General features: G+C 38.1%; 2 protein-coding genes across 13 annotated transcripts in view; one reads left to right on the top strand and one right to left on the bottom strand.

The window, feature by feature from the left end:
- The window catches only part of TPD52L1 (TPD52 like 1), a 116,166-nt gene that overhangs the window by 66,806 nt on the left and 33,264 nt on the right, over nt 1–16,096 (top strand). For all 10 annotated transcript variants that reach the window (XM_004087642.3, XM_030809639.1, XM_003255657.3 and 7 more), the window contains exons 2-3: nt 5,671–5,786; nt 14,682–14,830. In XM_004087642.3, coding sequence (XP_004087690.1) covers nt 5,671–5,786; nt 14,682–14,830 — 265 coding nt within the window. The remainder of the gene's footprint in view (nt 1–5,670; nt 5,787–14,681; nt 14,831–16,096) is intronic.
- The window catches only part of HDDC2 (HD domain containing 2), an 82,748-nt gene continuing 72,307 nt past the window's right edge, over nt 5,656–16,096 (bottom strand). The window contains exons 8-10 of one of the 3 annotated variants that reach the window (XR_004029348.1): nt 7,414–7,552; nt 6,078–6,328; nt 5,656–5,745 (exon numbers count right to left, since the gene is read on the bottom strand). The gene's annotated coding sequence lies outside the window, so the exon portion shown is untranslated. The remainder of the gene's footprint in view (nt 5,746–6,077; nt 6,329–7,413; nt 7,553–16,096) is intronic. The other 2 variants (XR_004029347.1, XM_030809634.1) reach the window with 2 other exon arrangements.

Below are 16,096 nucleotides of genomic sequence, written 5' to 3' on the forward strand. Positions count from 1 at the left end.
CCCCCTTTCCTCTTCCCACCATCTACCAGGGATAGAGCCAGAGGCACATACCTCCTTGGTAAGTCCTAGATATCTAAGGGGTATCTAAGGGGAACTGCTTGGGCTGGATATCCTGGGCTTGGCTTTTGCTATGCCAAGAGAGAAATAATGATATGTAGAACATTGCCTCAAAAAAACCTTTTTTTTGCAAATCAATTTTCTTGCTGGTAAATCCAATTTCAAATGCCCAAATCCTAAATATTAACCTTTTCTTTGTGTTTCTTTAACTTCTCTGTCCTGCCGCTGGCAGATGGATGCCTTAGACCAGCTGGGAAAATATTACATTTTGGGAGAGGCAAAGAGAACACTTTTAAAAACTATTACTCCCCAATTTCATGCTGCTGTAGTTTGTTTGGAAATTTAAAAATTTTATAGCATTTTCAAGTATATTATCTGATTTAACATCATTTAACCTTAGCAACAATCCTACAAGGTATCCATTTTACAGATGAGATCATTGAGGTCAAATGTACTCTGCTAGTTAATAGCAAACCCACAACTAGAATTCCAGATCTCCTGACTCCCATTAGAGTGCTCCTTCTTCTACGCCAGACAGGGGGCCACAGTTTGCACATTTGGAAAAGAGAACCAAGTTCATGAAATTGGTTCATAATATACTGGTACTTGCTAAAAATGGTGACTCGAGCATTTGCCCAGTGATAATTGCTTTCATTGAAAAATATTTTTTTAATTTTTTCTAATATCTGCTTCCATGGTAACTAGGTAATTTTATACTTATTTTATTGCCCTTCTTGCATTATCATCTGTCACTTGGTATCTTTTACCATTTGCTTTTTTCATTCCTGGTTTTGCCTTCATTTCACTAGTTAATTACCTTTTTAATCCAACTCCTCTTTTTAACTACTTCTTGATTCTTGAATTATCCTTTGACCTCATCATTTGATTGCTGCTTTCCTAACTCAGTGAGTTGAACATATTCTGCTGAAAATAGCAGATCTTGTTTTCATTTTGTCTGTGTTTATGTGACACCATGTGTATCACTCAGAGAGCACCACTGGGACAAGATGCAACAGGGAAAAATATGTGCCTAGGTAGAGAAAGGATGAGGAGAGCTTAGACCTAGACTGATTAGCAACCTGGAGTCTGGGCAGATTTCTTGAATGGGTGGTTTCTGGCAGTGAGACTTTGAAAGATTCATGATGTCTCTGAGGAGCGGGACGTTTGGCCCATTCGAGCTGAAGGCCAGTTCAGAGTTTCTCACTTTGTAAGGTTTGTGCACCTCCCCCACTGAAAAGTGGAAGCTACCAGCTGGGTGCTGGGTCTGTCTTTCCCTAGATTCACTCGAAGGTTCCCAATTCATGTATTACCAGTTAAACAGGGTTTTGAACTTTCTTTTCTTCCTAGAATATAGAAGGTACTAAAGATGTTTGATGTCTTGAAAAGTCTAAGGACCTGGAACTGTTGTTTATTCCCTGAACCATGTCTTCTCACGCTATGAAGATAGAGAAGATTGAGAATCCAGCTAAGTTTGAGCAGTATCTGTAAGTCCTTGGGCCAGGCTGAGTGGGGAGAAGTCCACAGTGTGTTACAGTACCCCCAGGACTGTCTCCTGACCCCCAGTGCAGGGGTGGGGCGGAGCCTACCTTCTGGGTCTATCTTTCATAGCTGTGCTTGGAATTGCTGCTGATTCCTGGTTTAGATAGGTATCCTAGAGCATTGACTAAAATGTTAAATGACCTGTAAGTTACATTGTTTTACCAAGAGGCTGTTCTCTACATTCTCTTGAGTCTGTAGTCTCATAGGTTGCTGATGTTGCATAAAACTGGTACAGCCTTTCTGGGTGATAGTTTAGTAGTAGGTTACAAAATGTCCATGCCATTTGACTGAGTAATCCAATGGATAGGAAGTCATCACGAAACACCTAATGACTTAGCTAGGAGATGTTCACTGCAGCTTCCCAGCAAACAGGGTAAATTATTAATCATCCATAAGACAAAATAATGCACAACCATTGAAAATATATAAATGTATATGTGTGTCTTTAGACATGAAAAGATATTCATAATATCCTATTGAATAAATAAACCAAGTTTGCAACAGTACATTCAGTATATATATATATATATATATATATATATATATATATATATGAAAATATTAAGACACCTATGCTCAGAAGAAATACCAGAAAGGAAGGATCAAAATACCAATTTCTGGGTAATATGATTAATGTTGATTTTAATTAATAATGGATAATTTTACTGTCTTCTAGGATGATCAGATATTACTTATGAAAAAGGAAATTACTTAGCATTGAAACTGGCTTCTGGCATAGAGAGAAGGGATGAGGATCTGATGAATGTGGATCAGCAATATGCCATGTTTACTAATGTTTGTTACCGTGGTGGCAGTGACATCAGGGTGCCAATGGCACACTATTGATTCAGACATAAGGATGTGAATACCAGGGACTCAAGAGAAGGGACAGCTTCAGAACTATACACACTTGAGCCATATTTTTCTTCTCTTTATCTAAAATGTTCTGATTTTGTAGGATAATTATTTACCTTTTTACTTTAGACAAAATCCATTTTCATTTGTTTATTAAATAATTATAAGTACACAAGAGAATATTTACAATATAAAGGTAAAGTGGAGAAAATACTCATGAACAGAAAGTCAGTGTCCAGAAATGGAGTATGACCATTGATCCTGTAAGAGTTCCCTAAGGCAGCAGTCCCCAACCTTTTTGGCAACCTTTTCGAAACCAGGAACTGGTTTCGTGGATGATAATTTTTCCACAGACATAGAGTGGCGGTGATGTTTTGGGGATGATTCAAGCACATTACTTTCATTGTGTATTTTATTTCTATTATTATTACATTGTAATATATAATGAAATAATTATACAACTCGCCATAACGTAAAATCAGTGGGAGCCCTGAGCTTGTTTTCTTACAACTAGATGGTCCCATCTGGGGGAAACGAGAGACAGTGACAGATCATCAGGCACTAGATTCTCATAAGGAGCACGCAAGCTAGATCTCTTGCATGCGCAGTTCACAATAGGGTTCACGGTCCTATGAGAATCTTATGTTGCTACTGATCTGATGGGAGGCAGAGCTTAGGGGGCAATGCAAGCAGTGGGGAGTGGCCATAAATACAGATGAAGCTTTGCCAGCTCGCACACCTCTCACCTCCCGTGGTGTGGACTGGTTCCTAACAGGTAGCAGACTGGTACTGGTCCGTGGTGTGGGAGTTGGGGACCTCTGCCCTATGGGATCCTCCACTCCTTTCTCCTTTCCTCTCTGCCTTGAGTAAACCACAGTCCTGAATTTTTTATTATTGCTTTTCTTTTATTTATAATTTAATTCCTAAGTAATATTTTAGTTTTGTATGCTTTTGTACTTCATTAAGTAGAATTATACTTATTCTTCTGCAACTTGCGTTTTTCACTCAATATCTTATTTCCGAGTTTTATCCATGTAGTGTGTATAGTGATAGTTCACTCATTTTGCTATTGTCAAGTCTTTATCATGGAAATGCACCACAGTATACTTATGTATTGTCCTGTTTATGAACTTTTGTGTGACTTACAGTTTGTTGATACTATGAAAGCTTTTATTAATGGCGTCTGATGTGCATGTATAACATCTAATGCTCATGTAGATTGTCTCAGGTCTATACATAGTGGAATTGCTGGGTTATAGGGTATGTGAATGTTCAATTTTAATATATAATGTAGATCATGCTAAATCATTTTCCAATTATTTTTATCTATTTATATTCTTGCCAGCAGTATATGAGAGTTTCTATCTTTGCATAGTCACCAACATTTAGTAATGTCAGACTTGTAAATTTTTGCTAATCTACTGAGCGTGAACTAATTTAATTTGTATTTCCCTGAGCATCAGTGAAGTCAAGCATGTTTGCATCAGTGAAGTCAAGCATTTTTTCTTGGGTTTATTAACATTTGCGATTTCTGTCTACAAATCATCTGTTCAGGTCTTTTGACCCATGTTTCTATTGGATTATTTCTGGTTTTAAAGTGGGTCTGTAGGAATTCTGTATATATTGGGAACAAATCTTTTTAGTTATATATGTGAGAGATATCTTCTTCCAATTAGTGGCTTGTCTTTTCATTTTCCATATAGTGTCTTTGATAAAGAGACATTCTTAATCTTGTTCGTCCATTTTTCATGGTTTGCCTTTTTGTGTCTTAAGAAGTCCCTTCCTAACCAGAGGTTCATAAACACAAACTCCTAGATTGTCTTCTAAAATGTTTATAGTTTTGTCCCTGTGAATGGTTTAAAGGTGCCCAATGTGTTTTTTTCTATAGAGATAACTGTTCCAGGACAATCTATTAAAAAACTCTTCTGTTGTAGGACTTTCTCCTTAGTTCAGCTAAAAACGGGTCCTTGTCACACGACCATGAAAGATTAGGCTTGCAGACACTTTGAAGGGTGAGAAAAATGGAATTTATTGGGTGAAAAGGAAAAAAACTCAGCAAAGCAAGAGAGCTTCCTGTTAACAAATCCCCATCTCACAGATAGAATTCCCAGTTACCACTCTGGAAAAAGAAAGGCCAGACTCCTACCCCCTAAAAACTTCCATGGCTCAACCTGTTCTTCCAGTGCTCAGGCCAGTGGGAGTTTCTCCAGGGACCCCCTTGTATTTGAATGTCTCATTTTCTTTCCCCACAGAGGTATAAACGCCAGCTCTGACTTGAATCATGTCATAGATGAAGTTTCTCTCTGAGTGTGGGCCTGTTTCCTGGGTTCCCTGGAGAACACAGGCATTTGAGTCAGCCAGATGTTGAGGGGCCCTACCAGGGAACTTCTTTATATTTTACATAATAAGTCATTTATCTCACATAACAAGTTAGAAGCTCTTCTGGATTAACCCAAGGCACAATGATGGCATCAAGAACCCCGGCTCTTCCCATATTTTCCTCTGCCAGAGTCAGTTTGTCAGTGATGGTTCCTCACAGCTCCAGCTGCTTCGAGCCACATCTGCAGTGGAAAAAAGGCCTTCATATTTTAAATTCTAACCTCGAGGTTGTTTTGGACCACCCAGGTAGTGTGCATTCAAGTTGCAAGCTGCTTTCCCATGCAGTCCCACTCAGGGTCACGAGTTCTCAGGGGAGGATTTTTTTCTCTGTCCATTCAGTCCTGAGTTTCAAGATGGGCAACTTGCCTTTCAGATCCCTGTGTGAAGAATGAAGGTATTTATTTCTAGTTCACCTGACTCTCAGGGTGCAGCCCTTGGGGCCTGCAATTTACACAGGAATCTCACATTAAACCCCTCTCCATGGGCGGGCCTTGGGCTTTGTCCTCTGCCCTTACACCACATGAGACAGTGAAGAGCTAAGCTGGAATTCACCAAGGTGGTAAATGTAGACCTCCCTGAAAGCTTGTCCTGTTTACATCTCTGCCTTCTCATTTTCTCTTAATTTTTTTTTTTTTTTTTTTTTTTTTTTTGGCTTCTTGGTATTCTTTGCTTTCTTGGAGTTCATCACACATTTAGGAGGATTTTTGTCTTTTCTGGAATTTTTAGTTGTTTTTCAGTGGGAGGGTCTGTCAGTGCATCTAGTCCTCCACACTATGGAAGCAGAAGTTGGTTTAAATTCACTTTAAGAATTGCGTTCTGTTTTATCAATTTTGCCTAAAGGTTTGCTGGAGACTGAACCATTGCAAGGAAGAGATGAAGATGCAGTAGCCAGTGCTGACTTCTCTAGCATGCTGTCTGAGGAGGAAAAGGAAGAATTAAAAGCAGAGTTAGTTCAGGTATGTTTAGTAATCTTATTGTTGCTATTTCTATCTCTGGATCTTGAGAGTTATTATTAGTTTGATATAAGTGCCATATTGTAATGATGTTGTCTTTCATTTAATAAAATTTATAAATAAATACAAGATGATTCATTTTTCCGGGGTATTTCTCTACTGTTATCTATTACCTGTTAGTTACAGTTGTAGAATGAATCATTGAGCTGCTTAAGCAACAATAATAACTAGTTTTAAATATGCACTTCTCATTCCTTTTACTCTCAGAATACTATGGGAATAATACTTACAAACCTGATAGAATTCATTCCAGACCATGTTACAGGTGCAAGATCCTTTTGAAGATCAGTTCTGGTTTAGGTCAGCAACTTAGCTCAACAATTACTTTGAAATGATTTTTTAAATGAAAAAGTCAGTCATAGAAGCAACTGAATTTATAAGTTGTGTACTTTTTGGCAGAAAAATAAAGCTCTGGGGGTAGAGACGAAAGCGATGCTTCATCGAGGCCTAATTAGATCTTGTGGAGCTGCTGTGGGGATCTGGACCTAGGGAGGAGGAGGATGTCAGGCTCATTATGAATACATGTCTTTGTTCAAGTCTTTTGCTTGCAATACCCACTTTAGACACTTTGCTGACAAGCCTTTACTTTCTAGGAGGAGAGTGTTGTAGAAAGGGCTCCTTGAGTAGGAGGAAGCAGCAGAGCCAGAGGAGCTGAGGCCAACATTCCCTCCCCATTCTGTGTCCTGGCTCATAGGCCAGGAAGATCCTGTTCCCACAGAAGCAAGGCTTGGCCTTCCTGCTTTGGCCTCTCCACAGGCTGAGGACACAGCTCTGAGCTCTACCTTACCCTCTCCCCACTTTGTCCACTCTGAACTCTGAGTTCTAACCTCCTGATAGTGTTTGTCTATGACAGCTCACAATAACATTAAAGACTTTTAGGTTTACAAGACACACCTCCAAGTTAATTTCATTTCAAAATGAAAGAGCAGCACGTTCCTCTGGTATAACCAAAAATGACTTCAGTAAGCACTGTGCCTCAAATCTTTAGCTGGGTCTGTCTGTGGCCACTGAGTGGCTGCACATACCAGAGTGCACAGACCAAAGTTAGCATTAACAGATAATGGACTGATTCCACATATTCTTATGGCCTGAAATTCTGGCTTATGATTAGTTCATGTCAACTGCAGGGTCCAAATGTCATGTTCTGCAGAGTGGGGTAAGCCAACTGAGTCTAAGCTAAAACTTCACTCCGTCATGGTGATAATGCTAGTTTAAATTTAGGCACAATGTCTGTAACTGACCAATTTCTATAAAATGCCTCGATTTTTATTTTTCTGGGCTCTAGGATTACTGGGGTATACATACATACATATACTAATATATGCTGATTTTTGTACATTCTCTATTTTCTAAATGTCAACAGTGATCATGATATTATTTTATAATCAAGAAAAAAGTAAGTGTTGGTTTTAAATGGATGCCCCATGAATGTAAAAAACTAGAAGTGTTTTCAGAAATTCCTGTTTCATTTGGCCACAGTAATACACTTCCAGAACATTTCACTCCTAAGAGTTTTTGAACCTGACTTCTGGAAATAACACCAGACTCTTTGTTACTGTGTTCAAGTTACCAGGATTCATGTTTTGCACTAGCCTCCATGCTTCCTGGCTCTTATTTCTGGGTTCTTCAGAGATGAAGAAGTACCGCATGCTGCCAAAGGTAGTATCGTGACTTCCAGGGGCACATGAGCACAGCTGTCTGCCTCAGGCCTGGTGAAAAGCAGAGAAAGTGTATCTTTGCGATTTTTCTTCTTCACATTTCTCTTTCTCCTTCTCCACGTCAGGCCACCTGTGCTTTATGCTCATTCTGTTTTTAAAACAGCTTTCCTTACCCTTTTACAAGTGTGCATGCAGATGTGTGGACACAGGAACTCAAGTTCTTTGATATCACATATGCATTCCGATTTTACCTTCAATGCTAGGATTTAATTTTAACAAGGACACACAGAAAGCCATCTCTGCAGTCTCACTGCTGGCCTTACGAGGAACTGAGACATCCTATACAGTCAGCCCCTCTGCCCCAAATCTCCACAGAGATTCTTTATGGGCCCCTGGTCACAAACAATTCCTCTTTCTGTCTGAGGAGAGATCCTACTGGGTTTGTTAGCTCCTTGGGTACCAAAGATACTCGGACACCAGCCTATTAGATGACGGCCTTGGAGTCAGGCACTCAGTTGTGGTCATGATCCAAAGCAAGACCTGTGTGTACAAGGACTTCTGACCCCTGACTGCTTTGCTGAAAAGAGGTCTTGAGTGTGCCAGGTGTCCAGCCTCTTCTTTGTTTCCTTCCTCTCCCTACTTTCCTTGTCTCTTCTGTGAAATAAATAATTCAAATTAAAAGCTGTTGGGACTTTAAATTATTTTGAGCCTTAAAGGAATGTGATTATGGGACCTGAGTCACATAACAAGCAGCTGTGACCTAGGCAGCTCTAACCTCTTTCTCTGATTAAAGACTAGCCTTTTCGTTACCTACATTGTTTTGTAAAATGCTATAAAAGACTAAAGGGCGCCAGAGAAGACCTCTTTTATTAAATATTATCTTCCCTCTTTATTCTCTTACACAAACACCTTAGATTGTCTAAGATGGAATGTTAAACATATACTTTTAAATTGGAAAAGAAAAAGAAAACAAGCTGTAACTAATCAAATTGCTGTAACTCATAAACCAGCAATATATGGAAAATGCTGTAACCCTATTACATTTCTTTGTTTTCTGCCTATGTAAATAAGACCTTAACTTTTCAGCTTCATAGCACTAACCACATTCCTTTAGAGTCTGTGTTTCCCAGATGTCTATCCTTAGCTTTTCACTTGAATTAACTCTTAAACTGGATTCTGATCTATTTTATTATTTCAGGTTGACACCTCCTACTGCTTTCTGGCTATGCTGGATTCCTTCCTCCCAGCTCTCTTTCTCTTCCCTCCCCTCTGTCTTATCCTCATTATCTTGTTGATAATATTCCCATGAGGTTGCCCTTAGACTTCAACCAATCTCATAACCCCATTCTCCCACACAGCCAACATATTTTTGTGTGCTTACCAAGTGCTGGCAAGAGGAAGACTTCTTTTGGTAGGAAACATAAAATAAGCCATTAGTGTCCAAAAGGCTTACATCTTGGACAAATTCAGCATTTTAAAAGAGGAATCTCTTGGCCAGCTGTGGTGGCTCAGGCCTGTAATCCCAGCACTTTGGGAGGCCAAGGTGGGGGGGATCACCAGAGGTCAGGAGTTCGAGACCAGCCTGGCCAGCATGGAGAACCCCTGTCTCTACTAAAAGTACAAAAGTTAGTCAGGCATGGTGGCACGTGCCTATAATCCCAGCTACTCGGGAGGCTGAGGCACAAGAATTGCTTGAACCCAGGAGGTGGAGGTTGCAGTGAGCCAAGATCATGCCACTGCACTCCAGCCTAGGCAACAGGGTGAGACTCCACCTCAAAAAAAAAAAAAAAAAAAAAGGAATCTCTTTTAACATAACTTGATCTTTAATTTATTGTTGTGGTCATGCAATATGTATCTTTTTTAAAGTTCGTCAAGTGTGAGGCCAATATCACCTCTGATCTGGTGCAGTGGTTCACGCATAGAAGGAACGTAATTAATATTTATAATTAGCTTGAGTTATTTTATATTTTAAGCAAACATTTATATTTGTAAATGCCAAAAGTACAATATGCTCTTTTTTTTACAAACCTTATCAATAAACATAGAAGTAATCTTTTGTTTCAGATATTTATTCTCATTGGTCTTATTACCAGACACCTTTTCTGAAGTCTTTACACATCTGGTTTTTTTTTTCTCTCTCTCTCTCTTTAAATACACTTGCCCAATCATTCTGTGCCACTATCATCCCACTCCCACTTTAATTTCACTAAGTTGCATTTTCTGTTTAGTATTTCATAATGTGTCTTGCCTTTTGAAAAGGATAAAGTTTTGGCATTAGTACTGTAAATGTGTGATTATATAACAATCAAGTACTGCCAATGTCCCTGAGATAAGGTGACTTAAGAGAAATAGGCATTAATAGGAATAGGAAAAATACCAGACAGCATTATCAAGTAAGTAAAGACTATTTTCATGCTCTCTCAATCTCTCCTTTGGCTCTTTCCTCTTCCTCTGGTCTGTGCAGTCCCCAAGAACACACAGTGCCCTCAAGCTAACAGTGTCTTACACTTGCAAAGAAGTGCCTTAGGCTCTGGGCCTCTCTCTCTCTCTCAGCTCCTTCCTGAAGACCTTAACTCTTTCCGGACTGAGCTAGTGAACAGCTAATGTGTTCGTAACCACAATATCTTATTGTTTTGCCCCTCTTAGACAGTATCTGCATTTTAATCTTGGGTCTCTTAGCCAAAGGCAGAAGTAGCCCAGAGAGGCAGGCCTTGAAGCCATGTGCACATAAGACCAAATGTGGTTACTCCTAAACAACATACTGATGATGCCTAGTTTATGAAAATATTTTTCCTTCTGGGTTGCAGTTAGAAATTTTATGTAATCTAGCAGATAAAACAGAAAAACAAGTTTTATAAATTTCACACTGAAGCTAATTCATCAGCTAATTCAGACTAGTTAGTTCACTTTTTTGCATTTTTCTTTACATAAATTTATATAACATAAACTTATCCATTTTAAAGTGACCAATTCAGTGGCATTTAGTGCACTCACAATGTTGTGTTGTGTAACCACCACATCTGAAAGGAAACTTGTACTCATTAAGCAGTTGCTTCCATTTCCCACTTCCCAGCCTCTGGCAGCCGCCAGTCTTCATTCTGTCTCTATGGGCTTACCTATTCTTGATATTTCATATAAATGGAATCATACAATATGTGACCTTTTGTGTCTGGCTTCTTTCACTTAGCCTGATGTTTTTGAGGTTCATTCATGTTGTAGCATGTTTTAGTACTTCATTGTTTTTATGGCTGAGTAATATTCCATTTTATTTATCTACTACAATTTATTTATCCATTCACCTCTTGATGGACATTTGGGCTGTAGTCACCTTTGGTCTATTGTGAATAGTGCTGCTATGAATATGTGTGTCCATGTATTTGTTTGAGTACCCGTTCTCAGTTCTTTGGGGTATATACCTAACAGTGGAATTGCTGAGTCCTGGGGAAATTAATTCTGTGTTTAACTTTCTGAGAAACTGTGCGACTGTTTTCCACAGTGGTAGAACTATTTTACATTCCTACCAGTAATGTACAAAGGTTCCAATGCCTCCACATCTTTGTCAACACTTGTTATTTTCCTGTTAATTCATATTTAAATAATCAAGTTTAAATATCTAATATTGGGCATAAATATTCATCCTACAAGGAGATCTTCTAGGGAGTCAAGAAACCGAAGAACTAGACCATTAATTTGCAATGCAGAAATAATTATTTAAAATTAAAAGGAAAAGATATATTAAATACTTTAATTCATTAACGTGATTTACTTGCACTTCATCTCATTCCAAATTGGATGTGGCTTACAGAAGTACTTACAATATAGAATTTCCACACTACTTGTATCAGAATGTCTGAGGATGCTTGCTAAATAATATAAGTAGTCTGGCTCCACCAAATCTAAGGCCTTGAACTCTCTCAGGGCATCAAAAGGCAGCGGATGCCTGGGAATCTGCATTTTAAATATACTCTCTTATTTAAACTGAAGTTGAGAACCACTGAGATAACTAGACCAAACGATCTCAGTCAAATAAAGGATTGAAGTTCATCAGCAGCAGCCTTTAAGGTATTTGTAATTAAAGACCTCATTGTGGCAGGACTCTTGGTTCTGTACAAAGAGAGGTCGTTGGCCCTTTGGAAACTTACAAGTTAATGTAATTAAAGATTGTCTGTTTTTCCAACTTTTGGGATTTGCTTAATAGAGTTTTTGGCATATATTTAGATCTCTGATAAATACTCTGAACATTTTGAGAAGTGTGTCTTTATATTGCATTGAAATGGTTAGAATTCTATTATAGAATCTGAGAATACACCCAACTTAAATAGCTGACTTCATGTCTTCATTATTAGAGGTCTCTTCCCCATATGTGTCTTTTAAAGTGTGCCTGAATTTTTAAATTATTAAGTGTGGGACTTTATATTTCTTTTTTTTTTTAGAATGATTTTTGTTAAATTGGTCACTTTAATGTTTCTATCACTTTTGGGGGATCAAGATTTTATTAAAAATTTACTGGTAGCTCTGAATCCTTTACTCACTCCCCACCTCCAGATAACAAATGAATAATCCACAGCCCCTCATGGTTTTTAATACACTTATGGGGCTCCATGGCTATGAGGTTGAGAATATTAAGGCTTTCAAGCCTCTTTCTCCTTGCGTACATCTGTAATTTATTTCAGCAAGTTAAAATATTCCCCTTACTTTTTTACACAGTGGAAAATACTGTAACACCCAATATACCCCACCCCAAAAAAACCCGGACTCCCAGTAATTTCAGTCACTCTAAATGAAAGAAAGCAGAAATGGCCTTTTTAATGGAGAATAAAAGGCTGACATGAACCCCAAGCATTTTCTGTGGTAAAAGAGCAAGAGATACAACCATGAGAAATATTGGGTAGCAGATTAAATGGAGGAGGACACATTGACGAAGATGAAAAAGAGAAATATGTCATGATAACAAAAGAATAGAAGGGCTTAATTTTAAAATAACAGTGTATTCTCATTTAATGGAGAGACTAAAAGCATTATTCTCTTTGGTGGTCCCTAAATATACTCCTTTTACAGTAATCAGTGTATGTATGCACACTGAAGACTCTTGCTCATCAAGGAAAGACAGAGTTCTATTGATTATACTATGTTTGTAGAATATATAATTCACTTTAGATTTTAGAAAGATGTCCATATACATATAAAACATGTCCTGTGAACATAAAGAAATGGATAATGTTAAATTGCCAGGACATTTTGCTAATATTAAAAACCCCAAGATATTGCTGCTTCTTACTGTGGTATTTAACATGCTTGTGATTCAGTATTTCTGCTTGTTTTGCTTACGTGATTATCTGTGTATATAAAGGTTCACAAAACCATTTCTGTCTGTTCACTATTGGGGCTAGTGAAAGACTGGGGGTTTTATTGCATGTTTTGTTTTTGCAAAGGCAGATGCCCTTCTTGAGCTGCTTTCCTAGGAGCTGTGACTGGTGATCCAAGGAACACATTTGCAAGATGACTGACAGCCTGACAGGGTTGGTGTGATGCAGCTTGTGGTCCGAAGTAGAGTGACACTTTACATGTAAATGAGCCACAGTTGCTCCTTTTTTAAAAAATTTAGTAAGAAATCTACTAAAGTGACAGATTTTTATTACCTCCATGCATGTGGGATACTAAGGTAGTTCTAATGATTCTTCTCTGGCTTAACAAGGAAAAGTCACAAAATTTGTTTTCCGTTTTTCAGAAAACGAAGATGTAAATGTAAGCACTGATACCAGAGCAATATATTATAGAGTATGACAACTAATTAAAATCAAAGACTTTGTGATTTATTCAGATTTATTTTCACAGGATAGAACAGCACTTTCCAAAATCTGAGTACTTTACAGAGCTCTTTTGTTAGAAATGGCATTTGCAAGAGCAATTTTATAATGCTGAAGAGATCTGCTTTTCTGTAGCACAGGGGAAAGGAAATATGTCCGTAGGAAGCCTTGTACATGAATGTTCATAGCAGCTTTATTTGCATTAGCCTAACCTAAATGCCCTTCAACAGGCAAATAAACAACACACCATGGCATATCCATTCAATGGAATACTACTCTGCAAAAAAAGGGGAAGAAGCATTGATAATGCAGCAACATAGATGAATGTAAAATAACTATCTACAAAGCCAAGCAAAAATGAGTATATACTCTATGATTCAATTTGTATAAAATTCTAGTAAATATCTGCAAACTAAACCCTAGGGAAAGAAAGTAAGTCAGTGGCTGTCTGGTGAGAGTGGATTGGGGGAAAGGAAAGAAGAGGGAGGGAGGAAGAACAAGAAGCAAGTAAAAGGTGATGAATATGTTCACTTCCTTGATTGTGATAATGGCTTCACGGGTAGATACATATGTTAAAACTTACAAATTATACATCTACACTTTAAATGTCTGCAGCTTATTGTATGCCAGTTATAGGTCAATAAAACTGTTAAAAAGAAAAATCAACACAAATCACTCTTTTACATACATCCTCTAATCCCTTGTTCCTTCCTTTCTTAAGGCATTAGCTTGGCAAAACCCCATTGTCTGCCAATTCCATTCCTGCACCAATGCAACTGTGTGTGGTTGGCAAAAAATAAACTACACTGAGTCCAGGTGTGGTGGCTCACGTCTGTAATCCCAACACTTTGGGAGGCCAAGACAGGAGAATCCCTTGAGGCCAAGAGTTTGAGACCAGCCTGGTCAACATAGTGAGACCCTGTCTCTTTAAAATAAATAAATAAAGTGACACTTGAGAAGAAGTTATATAAAATAAGGGTACAGTAGAAAACCAATTTTTGTTCAAAAATTATGTCTATATACAACTTATAGAAAGAACATTTGGAAGTTTAGAAACCAAAAAATAAGCAGTGGCTATTTGCTAGCAGGATACAGGTGATTTTTATTTTCTGGTTTATGTTTTTCTGTACAATCTGACTTTTTTTTTTTTTTAACAAGCAGCATAGATTACTTCTATAATCATTAAAATGAAAAATTCTGTTTCTACTTTGAGATATTAGACTATCATCTGTATGGGGTGTGTTTGGCAAACCTACATGTGGGATTGTATAAATAGGAGGGTCAGAGGCTGCTTTGGAATACCCAGAGCTTCTGTAAGTATCCTTTTTTGCTGGTCTGACATTTTCCCCCACCATTTCCCCTCCTCCTTGTAGCTAGAAGACGAAATTACAACACTACGACAAGTTTTGTCAGCGAAAGAAAGGCATCTAGTTGAGATAAAACAAAAACTCGGCATGAACCTGATGAATGAATTAAAACAGAACTTCAGCAAAAGCTGGCATGACATGCAGACTACCACTGCGTAAGTATCATATGAACAGTGTTTTATTAACTCAGCCTGCTGGCTCCTCACTCTGTTGTATTTTGTTTCATTTTTCCTACAAGGCTGATTTGGCACATGAAGCTAGGAAAAAAAAATACTCTAAAAGCAAAGCAAAGAAATGTGAATAATCATTAAGTATGTTGCATGTGAAGCAGATTCTATAAAGTAGCTTCATGAAATAAAACTCTGTTCACTGAAACTCTATTTTCACTCAAACTACTTTCATTAGGTTTTATTGTTTAAATGTTTTTCTCTTTATAATATATTTTTAAACATTTGTCAAATATACTTTTTTTAAAACCTTTTCTCATAAAAACTATAAATGGGAAGGTGTTTTCTCCTCAGCACACTTGACACTCACTATGTATGTCTTCCAAAAGTGGTTGGCAGTTTCAATACTGACTTGTTGGCAATTGATTTACGAAGAAATCCTTGTACTTCTCATCTTTTGTTTTGCACTTTTCATTCTCCCTATTCTAGGGAATATTTAGAGCTGGGTTTAGACCAGTTTTAGAGCTGGGTTTAGATTACAGTTTTGGCCCTGTAATCCCAGCACTTTGGGAAGCCGAGGCGGGTGGATCACAAGGTCAGGAGATCAAGACCATCCTGGCTAACATGGTGAAACCCCGTCTCTACTAAAAAATACAAAAAATCAGCTGGATGTGGTGGCACGCCCCTGTAATCCCAGCTACTCGGGAGGCTGAGGCAGGGGAATCGCTTGAACCCAGGAGGCAGAGGTTGCAATGAGTCGAGATGGTGCCACTGCAATCCAGCCTGGCAACAGAGGGAGACTCTGTCTCAAAAGAAAAAAAGAAGAAGAAATGGTTTTTGCTTTGCCATTATCATCCTGTCTAGTGTTAGGTAAGTTACAGAATAATCTCGATTATTCTACAATCACTTTTTTTATTAGATTATTCTTAAGTTGCATGAAATATTTAATGATGATGGCACTTTTCTAATGTTGCAAAGTATTTTAACTGCCAGGGGGTCTTGTACCAAAGGGGAGAACTCCACATATGTGATGTGATTTTTCTTCTTTTTGTGTACTGGGGGTTAGGGGCTGGTGAGGAAATCATAGAGGCTTTATCCCTAGGCCTAACTTTAGTCCCAAATTTCACCATTAAGAAATTGTCTTTGGGTTGTGCATTTTCTTCTCTACTGTCATACTTTGGAAGGTAAAGATATTGCATTCCTAATACCTAAGTGGGAGTCGATTTTTCTCTCTTTCTCTTAGGCATAGAGAGA

Source organism: Nomascus leucogenys, chromosome 3, assembly GCF_006542625.1.
Source record: "Nomascus leucogenys isolate Asia chromosome 3, Asia_NLE_v1, whole genome shotgun sequence".
Lineage (NCBI taxonomy): Eukaryota > Metazoa > Chordata > Mammalia > Primates > Hylobatidae > Nomascus > Nomascus leucogenys.